A 16,438-nucleotide genomic window follows, 5' to 3' on the forward strand; every position below is an offset into this window, starting at 1 on the left:
GCTGAAGTCGGACGCTTAACCGACTGCGCCACCCAGGCGCCCCAAAGAACTTTAATCTATAGCGTGGAAGTGTATTCCCTGACAGTCCTGCAATTCTTGTAACAATGTCTCCAGAACCCCACTTAATGTACCTTGCTCCTATATAAAAAAACATGAGTAATCTCTGAGACACTCTTGACTTAAAAATCAATTCAAATGTAAAAAGTGATCTCTGACTTGCTCCCAGTTAGGTTATCCAAAACAGAGGAATACACATTTATGGATAAATAAAATTGGGATTACATAAGACTTAGGCCAAAATAGTAAGGCCTTGGTGATTCTAAGTAGGGGAGGGGATGATTGTCCAAAATTCAATTCATTCTTAATTTTCAGGAATGGATCTATTTTAATACTAATGATAGTAAAGACTTAGTTAAACTCATCACATATTTTGTATTCTTGGTACTCAAAATCCTAGACATTGCATTTTCTCAAGAGGGTTCCTTAACTACCCCTCTACCTCTTGCTGTTACTGTTATGTTGAAGCTAGAGATCTGAAATGCATATCGAATTTCTTTTTTTTAGCCTTATAGACAGTTTCTTTTTACATTAACGGACTTTAAGTCATAGTGCCTGTCCTCAAAGTTTCTCCCATTTACAATGAACCAGTCCTGCATTTGAACCATAACTCATAACAAATCTTCACTCTTCATGACATTTGAAGAAACTTGTTTCACATTACAAGGAGAAGCATCCTAAGAAAGTTATATATTCATTGCCCAGATATATGTCAAGAAACACAGTAGTGGAGGAAAAACTAAACCTTATTTATTTTTTAAAACTGAACCACTAGGAAAATATATCACAGCCTTGAAACACCAAACACAGGCTATATTATCATTTTAAGTAATAAGATGGTAAAAAGACAATAAGGTCCTTATCAAAGTGAAAAGGTGCTAGAGCTGGGGCAGGAACACTGCTTGCTGTAAAGGCCCCAGGCAAAAGTGGTATTTGGTAATAGGGGCGGGGTTTGCCCCTCTTGCTTTAAAGGAATCACAGCTCACCCCTGAGTTGATTACTTTTTCTCCTTTGACCTTCTTGTTGCCAAGAGATTGTCTCGATATGGCTCTGTTATTTCAGGGGGAGAGACAAGCAATGCTGAGTTTAGGATTTCATTCCATTCTGTTCTGTAAAAACCATGTTTTTCCATATCCAGTACTTAATATTTCTCTTAATTAAGAAGGCAACAGTTCCTCCTTCAATGTTCATTCCTGGATACCGGTATATAGTGCAATCAACCCCCCCACTTCCCTTCAAGGGAGAGTATCACTGGAAGATTGTCCTGTCACTCTGCTGCAGTCTCAGGGCCCACCATGGCAGCCAGTGAGACGGAAGGTCTCTCCATACCCAGCGTAACATCGCCTCTCATGTTTTTGCAGGGTCTTCCAGCTGAAAGACGTAATGCATCTTTTGAGAAATGCATATCCACATCTTCATTGGCAGAAAGAGATATCCATAAGAACTGTTCAAAGTTCTTATCCAAACTACCTCTCCCAATGCCACATCTTAAGTCAATTTCATGCCCTTGTATATAAAATAAAACCAAGCAAAACAAAGACTCAGAAACCTTTTTTTCCCTTCTAAATTAGTGACCTCACGGACTTTGTTTTACAGCTTACGGAAAACGATTTAGTGACCCTTCTGGTGAACAGGAGGTTGGCAACAAACAGAAACACCTCTGCTCATACCACCAGATCACAGAAAGGTTACAGGAACCTGCCAGCCTGTTGGTACCTGTATGCTAAAGAGAATCTGGTACCTTGGAGGGCTCTGGCTTAGTACAAGGGAGATCCCTAGTGCCAGGACAAGCATGTGAAATTTAGGTTATCAGAAACTCTCCTGTGCTATCTCCGACCCAAATTTTAGCACCACTTTTTTTTCATTTCACTTTCCAGGGTTGAAACATAAAGGAACCAGTGTCCAGAGGCACGTGACACATGCCTCAAACTTGCTGCCATCCTTAATTTCTTCATAAACTTCATTTTAAAGACCAAAACTCCCATTTCTCTTTTTAAATAGATTCCCGCTGTCAGCCCAGATGGCCAGTTGCAAAGACTTCTATTTCCCAATGGACAAGAGAGACTCCTTCATCTTCTTGGTCATGGTCGGGATGAGGTGCATGTGGTCATCCACACACTTGGTCACACAACTCTCCAGCTGCCGCTTCACCTGAAGCTCTTTACTTCCCGCATCTATTGAATCTTTGGCTTTGTCATTGCAATGCATGGTGCACCGGGCCAGGCGGTCCTGTGGCAAGAAGGAAGATGGTAGAGAAGGTTGAAAGGCTGGCCTTCATTTACCAAGTGCATACCATGTGCTAGGCCCTCTGCTACATATTTTGGCTTGACAAATATAATCTTGATCAATTAAAGGGACACTATAGTGCAATTAACCAAGGTTATCCTGACTGAAATGGAGGGTAGCATGGGAGGGTCCAGACAAAGCATTACAAGACAGAATAAATTGTACAGAAGCCCCTCCCAGGAAATGAGAAGTACCCAGTAGCTACGGTTAGTCAGCTATAGTTAAGACTTACAAACATTTTGGGGTGCCTGGGTGGCTCAGTTGGTTAAGTGCCTGACTTGATTTTGGCTCAGGTCATAATCTCATGGTTGGTGAGATGGAGCCTCTAGTGGGTTCTGTGCTGACAGCTTGGAGCCTGCTTGGGATTCTCTCTCTCCCTCTCTCCCCTCCCCTCCCCTGCTTTGGTGCAACTCTCTCAAAATAAACAGACATTAATAAAAAATTAAAAGAAAAGACTTAGAAATATTTTGATTCTTTAATATCTGTCCTTGTAACAGAAAAAACACTCAACAAGTATTTATTGAGTATTTACTATGTGCCAGGTACTCTTCTAATGCTGGTGACTATAGCAATGAGTAAACAGATAAAGTTCTTGCCCTCATTGAACTTATATTCCAGTGAGGGAAGATAGACAAAATAAGTGGAGGGTGGATATATGAATCTGGAGATCAGAAGTGAAGTTGGTCTAGAGATATGAATGAATGTAGGAGTTGTCAGGCTATATATGATATTTATAGCAGATATTTATAGCTATGAGACTAGAGAACTAGATCCAAAAGAGAAAAGGTCCAAGGACAGCCCTAGGCACTCTCATGCTCACATGCTGGAGCAGGGAAAGGCAGGAAAGGAGGCCAAGAAAGGATGGGCAGGGAGACAGGTGGAAAACCAGAGAGAGGTGTCTTGGTGCCCAACTGAACAAAATATTTCAAGGAGGAGGGGAGTGATCACTGTGTCAGTGATGCAGACAGGTTGAGTAAGATGAGGGATCAGAAACGACTACTGGATTTAGCTCCATAGAGGGGAGTGGCCAGAGCAGTTCTGGCAGAGCAGAAGAGTAAATCTAATCTAATTAGTAAATCTAAGAGTAAATCTAATTGTAGAGGACTAACAGAAGGAGAAAGTTACACAGCAATTCAAGAATCAAAATTTCAAAGAGCCTATCTACAAAATTAGCTGTAGTTCGGGACCTTGGATTAAGTTATTCCTCACAGTGTCAGTCATTTTGAAGAATTCTGTATAGCAGAATGTAAAAATTGTATACTAGATACAATTTTTCCCATGCAGACAGAATCTCAGGCTATGAAAAACTGGTTCAGAAGGGGGCTCTGCTTTTCCAACCTGCAGGAAAGTATAGTCATAGGAAGGGAATAAAATGAAGTTGTGGCTACCCTTTTCTCCAGAGACAGATACAGTGGATACCTTTTGCTCTTAGCGACCTCAGAAGGGCTTGTGAGGAAGGCATCAATGAGTCAGCAATACTAATGCTTCACATAAATGACCGCTCTTTAGTGACACAGGAGCTGCCCTTTGGGTATAGCAAACAGGGGGGGTTCTGGGTGGGCAAATCCACAAAATGATGGCAGAATATTGCTCTAATCTGCACCTCTTTAAGACTAGCCTACTTCACTTTCCTGGGGATTGTACTATTTTAAGAATGAATTAATACATGTTTTAGAAAGCTTTATACTATACACTATACGTATTATATTTTGTATCTATGGGGGAAAAAGGCTTTTGATCATGAACTCCGTTTTACAACACTGTTTCTATGGGAAATACTTATAGCACTCAACCTCCAGGAGTTTTTCACAAATTTCAAACCCTGTAAAGACTGGCTGGCCACAGGACTGTTCAAATATTAAAAGAACCAAGACATTAAAGCCAAACACTTGTCATCTCCTGCAAAAGAGCAATATCAAGGACCGGAGTCCTCTGTTTGGGCTTTCCTCACCTGGAACTTCTCCAGCTCAGTGGTCACCAGGGCCTGGGCTTGGGCCAGAGGTGCATGGCAGCGTTCAATGCACTGGTGCACCTGCTGCATGGACGCCTGGCTGTCTTCACAACAGTTGGCACTGCACCGGAACATGAGGCCCTGGGGAAGGTGGGCAGAGTGAAGTTAGGTAGGAAGCCTCTGGAGCAGAGATAACCATGGAGTGCAACAGAGGAGTGCCTACATTTGCACCTCTCCTTCTAACAGACATCAACAACCTAAACCCACAAATGGGAAAATTATCCTCAAAGCCTAGCAGAGTGTTTCGTGGTCTTCTTGCTGTGAGCTCATTGGCACTTGTTGCACAGATGGCTAGGTGGACGAAGAAGGTGGCGGTTGGTCAAGTTGGAAGCCAAGTTCTGAAAACCCGGTACCTATATCACAGGGTTCAGAGGTCAGTAACCTAGAAATCTACATTCCACCAGGGGGCCACTGATCCATTAATCAATGACTCCAGAGCACTACAAGAGAAACCCACAATTCAGTAAGGGAGGCAGGACTAACAGCCACATACATTTAGGGGATCAAAGCAGAAATGCATATAAACCAGAGCTGTGTGGAGCGACACAGAAGCAGGTATCACCTGGCCACGGAGGAGGCCAAGCGCTTCTGCCTTTCCGGTGTTTCACCTTGGCCGTGCCCTTTCTGGGCCTCGGCCTCGTCACCTGAGGAAGGGGCCGTTCAAGACAGACAAGCGGGGTAGGCAGAACGCTTCACCCTGGGAGCTTTCTAACCCTGGTCCAGGGTCTAACACCAGCTCCCTCGAGCTGGCCTGGGGCGGGCGGGGGGGGGGGGGGGACGGCCTTGCGCGTGGTGAGGGATCACAGATTTCAACCTCTCGGCGGAAGCTCCAGGAGTTCTGAGACTAAGAGGTGCTTCTGAGGACGCCGCGGCGACCCCAGGGACACCCCGACTCGGGTCTGCGGGAAGGCGGGCAGCAGCGCGTCGCGGCTGCGGGAAGGGAACTGCGAACCGCTGGGACTCTCCGCCATGGCCCCCGCCCGCTACCTGCATCTTCCGGATGTTCTCTCTCTCCAGACTCTTCACCATGGAGTCCACTGCCTCCTGCACCCGCAGCTGCTGCAGCTCCGCCATGGCGACCCCGCGCTACACCCACATGGACTCCGGCGCTCAGACCCGCCTCCTCGCCGCCTCTTCCAGGGTCACTGTCGCTCTTCCCGGCCCACGCCGCCGCCTGGCGTCGGAGAAGAGGAACTGCACGCCACCCGCCTGCAATCCCAGTGCAACCTCGACCGACCGCGGCTTGCGACCCCGCGCCTCTTGTGCGGTGCTGAGCCTGATCCCTAGCGGGTTCGTGGGAACGCTGGGGCTCCCTGTCTCCCTCCCCTCCCGCTCCTCCCTCTTTCCCTGTCTTCCTTCGGAGTCTTAAAAAATATTTAATATAATTAACATCCAGATCAAAGCGCAAATTTTAGATGAACAGTTTGAGGAATTTTAACAAACCTTGCACGGTCTAGTCAGTCTCCACCCTTTCTCCTCCTAACCACCACCCTGACCCCAGGCAGACACTGATCTGGTTTCTGTTAGTACAGATGAATTTTATCTTTCTGGAATTTCATACACACACACACACACACACACACACACACACAGTTGACCTTTGGACAATGTGGGATTAATGTGGCATTAGGGATCCTGACCACCCGCCCCCTTCCCCCCATGCCCATATAACTTTTGACTTTAAAACTAATAGCCTACTGTTGACCAGAAGCCTTACTGATAACATAAACAGTCAATTAACACATATTTTGAATATTAAATGCATTCTATGCTATATTATAGTAAAGCAAGCTAGAGAAAAGACAGTGTTGTTAGGAAAATCATAAGGAAGTGAAAATACATTTATAGTACTGTATTTACTGAAAAAATCCCTCTATAAGTGGACTGATGCAGTTCAAACCCATGTTGTTCAGGTGTCAGCTGTACATGTGTACCTCTTATACTGCTTTAGCTACTCCAAGTTTGATATATGGTATTTTTGTTCAAGCATTTTAAAAAATATTCCTACCCTCCCCCCCCCCTTTTTTTTTTTGAGAGAGAGAGCATGTGAACAGGGAAGAGGGGCAGAGAGAGAGAAAAAGAGAGAGAGAGAGGAGAGAGAGAAAGAGAGAGAGAGAGAGAGAGAGAGAGAGAGAGAGAGAGAGTGAGAATCCCAAGCAAGCTCCATGCTCAGCACAGATTGAAGCAGGACTGGATCCCACCATCCTGGGATCATGACCTGAGCTGAAATCAAGACCTGGCTGCTCAACTGACTGACCCACCCAGGCACCCCCTGACCCCTACTTTTTTTGCTCAAACATTTTCTAATTTCTACTTTGAATTCTTCTTTGATTTGGGGATTATTTAGAAATGTATCTCTTAATTTCCAAGCATATGGATTTTTTGGTAAAAATTTATTTTTAAATTTTATTTATTTAAGTAATCTCTACACCCCACATGGGGCCTGAAGTCATGATCTGGAGATCAAATTACATGCTCCTCTAATGGAGCCACCCAGGTATTTTTAAGGTAACTTTTCCTATCATTTGGAGAGGTGACTGTATTGTGGTTAGCAAACATGCTCTGTATATTTTCCATCTTTTGAAATTTGTTGAAACTTGCTTTATGGCATCAGAAAGACTTGTCTAACTGCATCCTTCCCCACACCATATGCTCCTCTGTCATGTATTCTCTTAGCATCCTGTACTTGTCTGTGACTACTGCTCACTTGTCCTGTGTTCATTTCTTAAAATTTTTTTTAAACATTTATTTATTTTTGAGACAGAGAGAGACAAAGCATGAACAGGGGAGGGTCAGAGAGAGAGAGACACAGAATCCGAAACAGGCTCCAAGCTCTGAGCTGTCAGCACAGAGCCTGACGCGGGGCTTCAGCTCACGGGCCAAGAGATCATGACCTGAGCCGAAGTCGGCCGCTTAACCAACTGAGCCACCCAGGCGCCCCCCTGTGTTCATTTCTTTTGCTAGATTAAGACCTCTAGGAGGACAGGGACCAGGTTTATCTTTATCAATGTTCTTCCTCAGTTCTTTGCTTAGTATCTGGTGCATACTAACCCCTTTGTAAAGGTTTGTCTAATGAATGAATGAATACATTTATTTCATTATGTAAGTAATTAATGAAAAATATTTGGAAACCAGACAAAAGCAATAATAAACTAAAACCTTTAAGTCCATAAATACTACCTCACTATTTTATTTTATTTTTTATTTTTTTTTCAACGTTTATTTATTTTTGGGACAGAGAGAGACAGAGCATGAACGGGCGAGGGGCAGAGAGAGAGGGAGACACAGAATCGGAAACAGGCTCCAGGCTCTGAGCCATCAGCCCAGAGCCCGACGCGGGGCTCGAACTCATGGACCGCGAGATCATGACCTGGCTGAAGTCGGACGCTTAACCGACTGCACCACCCAGGCGCCCCATACCTCACTATTTTAAATGCCATTGTTGGCATTTTTCTTAAAGTTTTTGGATTAAACCTGATAAACATAGATCAGCTGAAGGTAAGCAGGCTAGGGCTCATATGGCAGCCCCATGACTTCGGTTCAGTTCTAGTTGCTCCATCATCTCCAAGGGCCACACCCTCACCCACATGGTCTTGACTGATTACTTTCCAGTCTTTTTCCCTATGTGGATATATTTTTCTTAAACACTGGAGTAATACAATATATATCCAGTACTATGATATCTTGTTTTCAAATGGTAAGTACTTTAGGGGCACCTGGCTGGGTCAGTCGGTTAAGCGTCTGACTTTGGCTCAGGTTATGATGTCCGGGTTTGTGAGTTTGAGCCCTGCATCAGGCTCTGTGCTGACAACTCAGAGCCTGGAGCCTGTTTGGGATTCTGTCTTCCTCGCTCTCTGCCCCTCCCCCACTCATGCTGTGTCTTTCTCTGTCTCTCAAAAAATGAATAAACATTTAAAAAATATTATTTTTACTATTAGGTGCTTTCCCCACAAAGGCTTAAGGCCACGTAACTGCCCAGATAATACTATTTGGACACAAGTCAGCATGCAAAAGCTCGCTACATGGCAGGAGCTGGTGCTATGCATTTCTCTTCTCATTCTGACAGGTTGGCCCGCCTATAATCACCGCTGTGCCCAGATTGCCTTAATAACAGCCTTGCCTTGCCCCACTTCCTGAGCAGATGCATTCCTGCCTCCTCTGATCATAGAATGCTATTCTGATTCTCGAGGGCGTGGCCCATCCTAGTTTAGTACCTGCTTGCTGGGGACCCGCCCTGGGTCACTCATCTTTGGTACCAACAATCTGATTGCGACCATGGGACTTTTTTTGTTTTCTTCTCAGCAACTTCAACTTGAAGAAAACACTCTCCTAACTCACTTCTGCTCTCCTGCCCATGTAAAGCTCTCTAAGGCTTAACAATTATCTTTCTGTCTGTAAGTTTAGGAAAGCAGGTAAACTGGTGCGTGGCAGGTTTAATGGGATTGCCAGAGTACACAAAGTATTTCTGATAGAAGTATCCTGGTAACATGTTTATAGTAGTTAATCATGAGGATCTGCTGTTAATCTCTCCATATATATGTGTGCACACATGCACATAAACTCACATGCAAATATACACACACATGCACTGTCTAGAGTGTATAGTGTTCTATAATTGTTACTTTGTTACCAGGGATACTTTCGATTCACTTTTCACTTGATTCTTTTGAGCACAACAATGAAGTGGAAAAGAAGTTTAAGGATTGGGGCACCTGGGTGGCTCAGTTGGTTAAGCATCCGATTTCGGCTCAGGTCATGATCTCACGGTTCATGAGTTTGAGCCCCGCGTTGGGCTCTGTGCTGACATCTCAGAGCCTGGAGCCTGCTTCGAATTCTGTGTCTCCCTCTCTGTCTGGCCATTCCCCTCTTGAGCTCTGTCTCTCTCTCTCAAAAGCCAATAAACATTAAAAAAAAAGAAAAGTTTAAGGATGGACATTGGAGTCACTTTTCCTCTTTTTTTAAGTTTATTTATTTTGAGAGAGAGAGAAAGCACAAGTGGGGAAGAGGGAGCGAGAGAGAGAGAGAGAGAGAGAGAGAGAGAGAGAGAGAATCCCAAGCAGGTTCCGCACCACCAGTGCAGAGCTTGATGCATGGCTCAAACCCATGAACCACGAGATCATGACCTGAGCTGAAGTCGGACACTTAACCAACTGAGCCACCCAGGCACCTCTGAAGTTGCTTTTCCTCTTAAGGAGAGATCTGTGACTGGAGCCTAAGCCTCTCAATGAGCGTGGGTCCTGCATTGTTTTTTTTTGTTCCTTAGTGACCATTGACTTTCTGAAGAGAGAAGTGACATTTACTGAATACTTGGTATTTGCCTAATAACCACTTTGGTCCCAAAGAGCATGTTCAAAGACCTTGGATTACTTGTTTCATTTCTCCAAAAACGGTGCCCTTTCTGGGTTGTTCTGAGGAGTAAATGAAATAACCACGTGATTGGCCCTGGCACCTATTGGGTGGTAAATAGTTCATTTATGCACAAAAGGTTGTGTGTTAATCAGTTGATAAAAATGTGACCATAGGTTTGCAGGAACCCTGTATCTCCCTGTTTTCCCTGTACTTTCCCTTGGAGCAGTTCAGTATTCGCTAATTCAGTGCTCATGGCAAATTTATACAACTATGTGAATAATGAGAATAGATTATACTTTGCCTTACCCATGATAGTGGACTTCTGCTTATGAAGATTCAGAAGTGCCTAAGAAGGTTTGAGTGCTCAGCTAGGCAGCTAGAGAACATCTCAAGCAAGGCATCAATGTTCCAAGAGGCTGCAGCTTGGGCCCTGGGGGCAGGCCCTACCTTGGCCTCCAGCATTTGGTTGACAAGGCTCAGAGCGGAGCTCTCTCTCCTCCGTACCCTGTTGTCCAGGCACCGGTATTAGGTTGCTGCCTGCTCCCCCAGCCCAGAGGTGCCTGTAGAGGCTTATAGTTTAAGCTTGATGTCACTGGATACGCCTGCTTCTAGGGGCAGGATGAACTCTTCAGGCACTTCTGGGGCCAGGTTCAGGTGGCTGTTTTGGGGTCAGGCTGAGTGGGAGCAGAGAGGACTGTTTACCTTGCAGCTGAAGCAGAGAAGCAGGAAAGAGACTGCATCTTATTAGCAGGGTCAGGGGATGAGGAAGGAGTGGGAGAGGCAGGCAGGGCCATCCCACGTCAGCCTGCAGGATGTGTAAAGGAGCTTTGAATTTATTCTAAATGCAACAGTGCCTGTCTTCATTGTATGACTTTGGGACCACCAAGCATATTTGATCCGATCACTGTAACTATGTTAATAAAGACACTTCCACAAACTTGCAAATTTTGTAACAGTTTAAGATACATTGACACATTTGCAAAGTTGTTTTGAAGGTGGAAATAGTTATAATTGTGTTCATCTTTCTACTTTTCAGTATTTTGTCAAATTTTCTTTAAGGATCGTGTACTGCTTTTGTAAATGTGATAAGAAAGGGGCGCCTGGGTGGCTCAGTCGGTTAAGCATTTGACTTTGGCTCAGGTCACGATCTCACGGTTTGTGAGTTCCAGCCCTGTGTCGGGCTCTGTGCTGACAGCTTGGAACCCAGTGCCTGCTTCAGATTCTGTGTCTCTGTCTCTCTCTAATCCTCCCCTGCTCTCGCTCTGTCTCTCTCTCAAAAATAAATAAACATTAAAAAAAATTTTAATGTGGTAAGAAAAAAGAGAGCCCTGACTGGAAAACTCCCTGGGCTGAGGGCTGAGGTCTGGAGATGTCAGATGTGGAGCTTCCACCCCTTGTGCAGACCATTTCCTCAAGCAGGTCACAGCCTGAGAGGTTGCAGACTACCAACCTTTCCCTGTCCTCTGCTAGCTCATGGCCCCACACCCATACCCAGGCCAATTTGTCTTGTCTTTCTGCCTAGTTTGACAGGATAAGCAAGATCCATTCCCAAGAATGGGTACTGAATTTTACAAAATTATTTTTCTGCATTTATTAAGATGATCACATGGCTTTTTTCCCCTCAACCTATTAATGTAATAAATTGTGTTACTAATATTTATAATGTAGAATTGTCCTTACCTTCTTCAGCTAAATCACTCTTGGTTGTGGTATGTAATTCTTTTTAATACTGCTGGCTTCAATTTGCTGATGTTTTATTTAGGATTAAAAACTATTGTTTGTAAATGAGAGTGGCCTCATGGAGATGTAATATATGGCATGATGACTATAGCTGATAGTACTGTATTGCATATTTGAAAGTTGCTGGGTAGATCTTAAAAGTTATGGTCACGAGAAAAACAATTTTGTGACAATGTATGGTGATGGATGTTAACTTGACTTATTGTGGGGTGATCATTTTGTAAAATATGCAAACATTAAAAAACCTCAAATATCGAATCATTATGTTGTACAAATGAAACTAATATAATTATGTCAATGATATCTAAATTTTAAAAAAGAAAAAAAAGAAAGAATGGTCTGTAGTTTTTTTTTGCCTTGTACTTTTCTTGATGTTGGATTCCACATTATGTAAGATTTTGGAATCTTTCCCTTTTCTATAGCCTACATTTAAATGAGTTTGGAGGAGGAAGTCTCTGATTATTTGCGCTAACTAGTGTTTGGTCAATCAGTGGTTGCTGTGTCAATGGAAAGGCTAGTCCAATTATCACTAGGTCTCCAACCTTCTGCCTCTGTGCTGTGACTTGGATGGTGACTTTTTGGAGTCTTGCTTCAGCTTGTGTCTCTGACCCCAGGGACCCATCCCATTTGTCCCTTATTTAGAACAAGCTCAGCCTTGACCCCAGTCGTCTTGAGTCCACTTAAAGATGGGCAGCTGTTCTTCTGCCTCTTGACCCCCTCAGCATTTTCCAGAAACTTCCTCTTGACTCTAGGCGACCCCCTTATGACTGATGGAGCAGGTTGGGCGGTCTGGTAAAACTTTCAAGGTTCAGTCATCCAAAGGTGAGGCCCAGGGACGCCTGCATTGTTGATCAGTCCAAATCTGCTCTTACTTGGGGTGGAGGGACAATTTTTTTAACCAGAGTCCAACTGCCCTCTGAGCCTTGCACGCCCACCTTGATTCTCTTGATCACAACCATCCATCCAAGTCCAAACTCGGTCTACCCAATATTTCTCCATGAACCACTGGGGGCCTCAGAGTATTCTTAGAGTTTGTTCATTCTGTGCAAAATTTTAATATTGATTTATATTTTGCTGATAATCTTTAAAAAAAGTACAAGCATGTCTTAGACTATCTGGATGACCAAATCTTGTATATATTCTCCCATATGATTTCAGGACCGATATTTGTATCTGTTTACCATCACATTGGCACTAAATTGTACTCCAAAATGTTTTTTTTTTTAACTTAAATATTGAAGTATTTCCTCTAACTATAACCTTGGGTAGGTCAGTGGACAAGTCTGCAAAAACAATCTCATGCCTGGAAGTTTCCTCCTCAAAAGAAGGCTACACATTCTTCAAGTTTCAACATAACTGTTCGAGATTGCTCTGGGACCACTTCCTGTGCCAGGAGGTTCCTTTGAGTGCTTGTGCCCACTTTGAAGCCTCTCCAGCCATCCCTTGCTTCATAGGCTCTTCTGTAGTGTCACCTCCTCATCCACAACTGGAATCTGCATAAACACCTGCTTCCAATCCATGGGCTTTCCTGTGGGTGAGTGAGGGCTTGGGCAAGACCTTTGGGAGCAAGAACAGAAGGTCCAGAGCCTCTCCCAAAATAGGCACCAAGGTTTTCACGTTGCGTCTCCAGGTCCTGGCAGCAGGTGTCACTACACGAAAAGTTGTAACCAGGTGGCAGATTTTTTTTTTTTTCCCGTCAGTTTTCTCCTGTGAACTCAAGGGAAATCAGGGCAGCTTAGAGCCAGTTGTTTATCCTGTGAGGTCTGTATAACGATGCCACTGTCACAGCGGAGCTGAGTGGATCTAATGTCATCGTGGCTTCTGCCAGCATTGTCAACAGAGTGTGGGAGTAGAGTCTTGCTGGGACTAAGGACACACAGGCAAATTAGACTCGTCCATTTTAGACTTATTTATAAACTCTCTAGATGGTTATACATACTAAGAAAATAATAAAATATCCAAATAAGGCCCAAGGACCAAATCTCTGTTTTAACTACTCAACATCTTGAAAATTCCAGCAATAGGGCGCCTGGGTGGCTCAGTCGGGTAAGCGGCCGACTTCGGCTCAGGTCATGATGTCACAGCCCGTGAGTTCGAGCCCCGCGTCGGGCTCTGTGCTGACAGCTCAGAGCCTGGAGCCTGTTTCGGATTCTGTGTCTCCTTCTCTCTCTCTCTCTGCCCTCCCCCGTTCATGCTCTGTCTCTTTCTATCTCAAAAATAAGTAAATGTCAAAAAAAAAAATTAAAAAAAAAAAGAAAATTCCAGCAATAGCTCCAGTTCTGATTCTCCCCCTGACTGCCAGCAGCCCACCAGTCCTTCGGGGGCCCCAGACTCCCCTCAGGATGGAGATCAGGAGATGTCCTTAGCATGCCTGCGAATCTTCTCTAAATCTTTTTTCCTCTTAAGAGTCTGAAACCAAGAATAATCTACCACCTTGAGCAGATCATTTCCTCTTCTTGGACTCAGTTTTCCCAACCAAAAATAGGGTTAAATCAGTGTTAATAAATTTCTCTTCTGTGAGGTGATTCCCCAATTCCTAAAATCAATGAAAACCAAACTGTCAAAACAATGCAGGTATTTTTCTTCAACGTTTTTTTTTTTTTTTTTTTTTTTTTTAAATTTATTTTTGGGACAGAGAGAGACAGAGCATGAACGGGGGAGGGGCAGAGAGAGAGGGAGACACAGAATCGGAAACAGGCTCCAGGCTCCGAGCCATCAGCCCAGAGCCTGACGCGGGGCTCGAACTCACAGACCGCGAGATCATGACCTGGCTGAAGTCGGACGCTTAACGGACTGCGCCACCCAGGCGCCCCTGAAAAATGTATTTAAAAACAGGGGCGCCTGGGTGGCTCAGTCGGTTAAGCGTCCGACTTCAGCTCAGGTCATGATTTCACAGTTGGTGAGTTCGAGCCCAGCATCAGGCTCTGTGCTGACTGAAGCAGCCTGGAGCCTGCTTTGGATTCTGTGTCTCCTTCTCTCTCTGCCCCTCCCCTGCTTATGCTCTGTCTCTCAAAAATGAATAAACGTTAAAAAAAATTAAAATAAACAAATAAATAAACAAACATTAAAAAATGTATTTAAAAACATGCAATAGGATAGAAACACACACACACATGGTGGGTATGATTCTGTAATAAGCTATCTTTGAAGGGTGGTGACCCAGGCCTGGGACCCAGAGGTGGGGGGTATGCTGCAGGGACAGGCAGTGATGACCACCACTGGTGGGGGTGGAGGTCTGCCATCTCCCGAATGATCGCTGCCCTGTCAGGCCTCTTGTAATTATTACACAATTTGGTCAGAGTTTGTGCTTTTTGTTCTTCATGCAATAAAAATGATTTACTATTTTCACTCTATTGTAAGATAAAACAGCATATACACTTTGAATCGTTTTGTATAGCATTTAACTTCCCTGTGAGACCATTTTGGCTGCTTAGTTGAAGTCAAGTGACCCTGCTCACATTCTGTCAATGGATGAGGATTTATTTATTTATTTATTTTTAATTTTTTAAAAACGAGCTTTCATCATGTTCTTTAAAAAAATTTTTTTAATGTTTATTTATTTTTTTAAGAGAGAGAGATAGAGTGTGAGCAGGGAAGGGGCAGAGAGAGAGGGAGATACGGAATACGAAGCCTGAAGGCTCCAGGCTCTGAGCTGTCGGCACAGAACCCGATGCGGGGCTCGAACCCATGAACTGTGAGATCATGACCTGAGCTGAAGTCAGGCGCTCAGCCAACTGAGCCACTCAGGAGCCCCTGTCAATGGATGATGATTTAAAAAAAAAAAAAACATTTTATTGTTAAAGTTCTTAAGGAAGCACGGGGTTGGAGGATCTCTAAATTTTCTTTCAGGCCAGTGAATCTATATTAGTAGGGATGGAACTCTGGGAATGAAAGAAGAAAAAAAGGTATAGGTTCCCCTCCAGTGGGAACCTTGAGATCAGTTGAAGTAAAGCATGTGTGTGTGTGGACACACTCAGGCATAGGCACAGAGACACATGCAAACACTGTTTTGTATTCCTTTTTTAAATTTTTTTTTTGGTTTTTGTTTTTTGACTTTTTATATTTGAGAGAGAGAGAGAGCTAGAGAACAGGGGAGGGGAAGAGAGACGGAGACAGAATCTGAAGTAGGCTTCAGGCTCCCAGCTGTCATCACAGAGCCTGACGTAGGGCTCAGCTCGAACTCACAAGCAGTGAGATAATGATCTGAGCTGAAGTCGGATGCTTAATCGACTGAGCCACCCAGGTGCCTCAGAACTGTATTCTTTTATGAGACTACAGTCCATCAGGTGCAGCCATAAGAGGACACAGGAAAGTCTCGGGAAAACAGCTGATTATACTCACAGGTCCTAGAGACAGGAAGCACGGTACACCCTACCGGGTCTCATGGGAAAGACATTGATGTGGTCAGGAGACCGGAGCAAGGGAAGCACTTAGCCCAGGGCCTTTATTGGGGTTTCCTTGGGAAAGGTAAGGCAGAGCAGGGTGAACAGTTTTGGCTACTTTGAATAGTTTCAGTCGCTCTAAGCTATAGAGGGTGGTCCCTAGATGCTGGTGCACGCTGGACAGTCTGATAAAACTTGTAAGACCTACTCTTCTCAAGCTGAAGCACAGAGACCCTTGCAACGTTTATCAATCCAAATCTGCTCTTACTTGGGGTGGGAGGACAATTTTTTTGTACCTGGTTCTGGAATGATTAAGGAATGATTGCTTCCAGCCAGACCGAGGAGGTAAGGCCTGGCTCTGATTGCTCAGTTTCCATATCAAGTGTATGCTCCTGGCTGGGCCACAGGGAAAGGCAGTCTCTCCTCAGCAGGGAAGATTTTTTAAAGATGTCAAAACATCATAATGTACAGAAAAGAGTATTTATTATAATATATCTGGGTGTGTTTGAGTGTGTTTTGTAATATACACAACATATGTAATAGCAATATATGTAATATATATTGTAATATGTTTTGTATATTATGTTGTAATATATGTTGTATATATATTGTA

The 16,438-nt window shown here is 44.0% G+C and overlaps 1 protein-coding gene across 1 annotated transcript; it reads right to left on the reverse strand.

The window, feature by feature from the left end:
• Positions 1 to 785: 785 nt before the first annotated feature.
• Positions 786 to 5,480, reverse strand: FAM136A (family with sequence similarity 136 member A). The gene is made up of 3 exons (XM_006930169.5): positions 5,342 to 5,480; positions 4,295 to 4,435; positions 786 to 2,286 (listed from the first exon to the last, which is right to left on the reverse strand). Exons 1-3 carry the CDS (start codon positions 5,426 to 5,428, stop codon positions 2,098 to 2,100), a joined length of 417 nt encoding a protein of 138 aa, XP_006930231.1. The 5' UTR covers positions 5,429 to 5,480; the 3' UTR covers positions 786 to 2,097.
• Positions 5,481 to 16,438: the final 10,958 nt, after the last annotated feature.

This window comes from Felis catus, chromosome A3, assembly GCF_018350175.1.
Source record: "Felis catus isolate Fca126 chromosome A3, F.catus_Fca126_mat1.0, whole genome shotgun sequence".
NCBI classification, from domain to species: domain Eukaryota; kingdom Metazoa; phylum Chordata; class Mammalia; order Carnivora; family Felidae; genus Felis; species Felis catus.

What these genes read in the sequence shown, in the direction of transcription:
- FAM136A (XM_006930169.5), bottom strand. Translation starts at nt 5,428, where the DNA reads ATGGCGGAGCTGCAGCAGCTGCGGGTGCAGGAGGCAGTGGACTCCATG. An exon ending in AGAACATCCGGAAGATGCAG is followed by an intron (nt 4,436 to 5,341) that starts GTAGCGGGCGGG and finishes CACCTTCCCCAG; the next exon opens with GGCCTCATGTTCCGGTGCAG. An exon ending in CTGAGCTGGAGAAGTTCCAG is followed by an intron (nt 2,287 to 4,294) that starts GTGAGGAAAGCC and finishes TTCTTGCCACAG; the next exon opens with GACCGCCTGGCCCGGTGCAC.